General features: G+C 52.9%; 1 protein-coding gene across 1 annotated transcript in view; it reads left to right on the forward strand.

Annotated features, from left to right (window-relative positions):
- Positions 1–3454, forward strand: part of NR2F1 (nuclear receptor subfamily 2 group F member 1) — a gene marked incomplete at its 5' end in the record, with an annotated part of 9077 nt that continues 5623 nt past the window's right edge. The window contains 2 exons of the mRNA XM_029941227.1: positions 1–400; positions 2818–3345. Coding sequence (XP_029797087.1) covers positions 1–400; positions 2818–3345 — 928 coding nt within the window. The remainder of the gene's footprint in view (positions 401–2817; positions 3346–3454) is intronic.

Here is a 3454-nt window from a genome sequence, read left to right on the forward strand (position 1 = left end):
GGCGGCCCCAACCCCGCAGCGCAAGCGGCCCGCGGCGGCGGCGGCGGCGGCGAACAGCAGCAGCAGGCGGGCTCGGGCGCGCCGCACACGCCGCAGACCCCGGGCCAGCCCGGAGCGCCCGCCACCCCCGGCACGGCAGGGGACAAGGGCCAGGGCCCGCCTGGCTCGGGCCAAAGCCAGCAGCACATCGAGTGCGTGGTGTGCGGGGACAAGTCGAGCGGCAAGCACTACGGCCAATTCACCTGCGAGGGCTGCAAAAGTTTCTTCAAGAGGAGCGTCCGCAGGAACTTAACTTACACATGCCGTGCCAACAGGAACTGTCCCATCGACCAGCATCACCGCAACCAGTGCCAATACTGCCGCCTCAAGAAGTGCCTCAAAGTGGGCATGAGGCGGGAAGGTGAATATTTCTTCTCTGCTTCTTTCCCTGAGCTTCGCCCGCCTCCCCGGCCCTCTTTCTTTCTCTCGCGGGGGTGGCTGCTGTATGGGGCTGGAGCTCCTGCGGTCCCGGCCCCGTCCCAGCTTCCCCTGTCCCCGCTGCCTTCCTCCCCCGGCGTCAACCCCCCCCCAGCCAAGCTCGCTGCCGCTGCCTCCCCCTCCCGGCCTGCGCTCCTCTCCCCGGCTCCTCCACCCCTCCCGCTGCCTGCTCGGGATTGTGTCCCTGGGATCGTGAGCTGTGGCTTAAAATCCCCTTCCTCTGTCTTGGATGTGCTCGGTGTGTGTCCCTCTCCCGCGTGTGCGTGAAGGTGCTTGGGGGCTGTGTTGGCATGAACTTGGGGAGGGGTGCTTATTTCCCCCAGAAAACTCTTTTCTGTGTTTTTCATTCCACTTTCCCCTCCACTTTCTTCATACCCTTTATTTACACTCGGGGAGGGCTGGGGACTGGAGTACCCAGAACCATAGATTCACTGCTGCATCATCCTTTTTGGAAGCTTAGCTTGGAAAAAAGGAGTGAGATTTATTGCACTTGTAGGTCTAATTAGGGGGGAAGGGGAGCTTCTGGCCTGTTCACTGGTTCCCTCTCCTCTTCACCGAGTTGGGGCCGCCTCCTCCAGAGCTGTGGCCTTGTTTTCACCCCTCTACTCTGAAAGGAAAGTTTGTGACTGAACCGTCCTTTCATAGTTGTGTCATTTTTTTAAAGCATGATACTCGTTTTATTTCTTCATCAAACTCCACCCTCTGCTTAAATACTGCATACAAATTACAATTTACAGCGGCATTTACCGATCCTTCTGATTTGGCTATAATGCATAGACTGCAGCTGGCATGAGCTTCCACTTCATTTAATCCCTGTGTTGTATGGGTTTGGTTTCTTTTAACACAACTTTTGATGTTGTATTTAGATATGCTTCATGTTCATGTGGCAGGAGAGGCAGCACTTTTCTTATAAATATATTTAGCCGTTTACAGTTAAAGTTTATCTCCTGACAATCATTAAAGATGTCTTATAGTCAAATTAGCGAACCAGTCAATTTTGCAGAATGCAGATTACTCCTTCTTGTAATTGACTTTAAAATTATATTTTATATGCCACGAGAAAAGAAATTGAATTCCTTCAGATCTCAAGGAGCAGGCAAATATGACGACTTCATTTCTAGCTCCAGGGAGATTTTGTAGGCATCTGAAAAAAAAAAAAAAAAACCTGAATTGTGCTCTCATTTAATTGAAAAATAACTGCCAAGTTCAAAACTATAATTAGAAAAAAGTATTCTAGCTGTTATGTTTCAAGAGCTTAAATTGCATTGGGGCTTGCATCAAAATTAGAATCAAAGCAAACTTAAGAAAATAGTGCACAACTTGAGATAAGACAGCTATGTGTACATGGACATATCTATATTAATTTGTTGGGGGGAGAGTTCAGTAGCCCTAACTTTTCCTAAAGTTGTCTTTGTTTACATGGCAATTTAAAACGCTGGCACTCTTGAAGTAAAACATACACATTAAAAAAAAAACTTTGGTCAGCTTTAAGAACTCAAAGCATGCTTACGTTTTGCATTCAGATGGTTAATGAATCCAGTGTTTTTGCAGTTGCAAGCTCGTGCATTCACTGGGCAAAAGCTGGCTGCAGGTTGCAGTGCACCTCACAGGACAGACATTAATTCTATTTCCCACTTTTTTCAATAATGTTTGGCTACTGTAAGTTCAACTTTTTTCTTGAAATTTTTCAATTTTCTGTTGCTTTTAAGAGTGAACTTTGTGTGGAGCGAAGGGGAGGAGGGGACAGGGGAGGGGTACAGGATACTTGCTTTCTATTCAAAAGTTGTAAGTGGTTATGTAACTTGGATCTATTTTAGGGATAATTCTATAGCATTTTGAAGGAATATGGAAACATTTTGAGCAAAACACTGCTTGCTTGCAAGTGAACAGGCGGCTAGGCATTTGCCTAGAACTACAACCTTTCTCTGGTGTTCGCCTGCTCTTTTTTGTTTGTCTTTGTTTTACTTTGATTTGTTTCATTCTGGAGGGGTGAGTGGTATCTCATTAACCTGTGTGTTACACCTTGGCGGTGGAGGGGTTGAGTGGCGCTTTCTTGACCATGCCGGGCTGGAGGCCCTGAGGTCAGGCCTAGTTCCGGCAGGGCTGGGGTGGCCAGGGGCGCAGGCGCTGGCTGGTCAAATTGAGCCGCGGGGCTGGAGGCCCTCACCCCAGATTGCCTCCGGGTGTGGGCCGAGAGTGAGAGCGAGCGCGAGAGAAGATGCGCGGGGCGCGTGTGGCTGCAGAAAGAGCCTCCGCATTGTGTCGGGTGCGCTGCGGCACGCCGATGTTCGCAAGCCCCCTGGATGCACATTGCCTCTTTTCTCTCTTTCTTTTTGTCAGCGGTTCAGCGAGGAAGAATGCCTCCAACCCAACCCAATCCAGGCCAGTACGCACTCACCAACGGGGACCCCCTCAACGGCCACTGCTACCTGTCCGGCTACATCTCGCTGCTGCTGCGCGCGGAACCCTACCCCACGTCGCGCTACGGCAGCCAATGCATGCAGCCCAACAACATCATGGGCATCGAGAACATCTGCGAGCTGGCCGCGCGCCTGCTCTTCAGCGCCGTCGAGTGGGCCCGAAACATCCCCTTCTTCCCGGATCTGCAGATCACCGACCAAGTGTCCCTGCTGCGCCTCACCTGGAGCGAGCTGTTCGTGCTCAACGCGGCCCAGTGCTCCATGCCGCTGCACGTGGCGCCGCTGCTGGCCGCCGCCGGCCTGCACGCCTCGCCCATGTCCGCCGACCGCGTCGTGGCCTTCATGGACCACATCCGCATCTTCCAGGAGCAGGTGGAGAAGCTCAAGGCGCTGCACGTCGACTCAGCCGAGTACAGCTGCCTCAAAGCCATCGTGCTGTTCACGTCAGGTGAGGCTGTGGCCGCTGGGAGGGCAGGCCGCGCCGGGAGCGACAGTAGGCCGCGTTCCGCCCGGCCCGGCCTCCTACGCCGCGTCGCCGCGCGGGTCTCGCCGGCCCT

Source organism: Suricata suricatta, chromosome 6, assembly GCF_006229205.1.
Source record: "Suricata suricatta isolate VVHF042 chromosome 6, meerkat_22Aug2017_6uvM2_HiC, whole genome shotgun sequence".
NCBI classification, from domain to species: Eukaryota; Metazoa; Chordata; class Mammalia; order Carnivora; family Herpestidae; genus Suricata; species Suricata suricatta.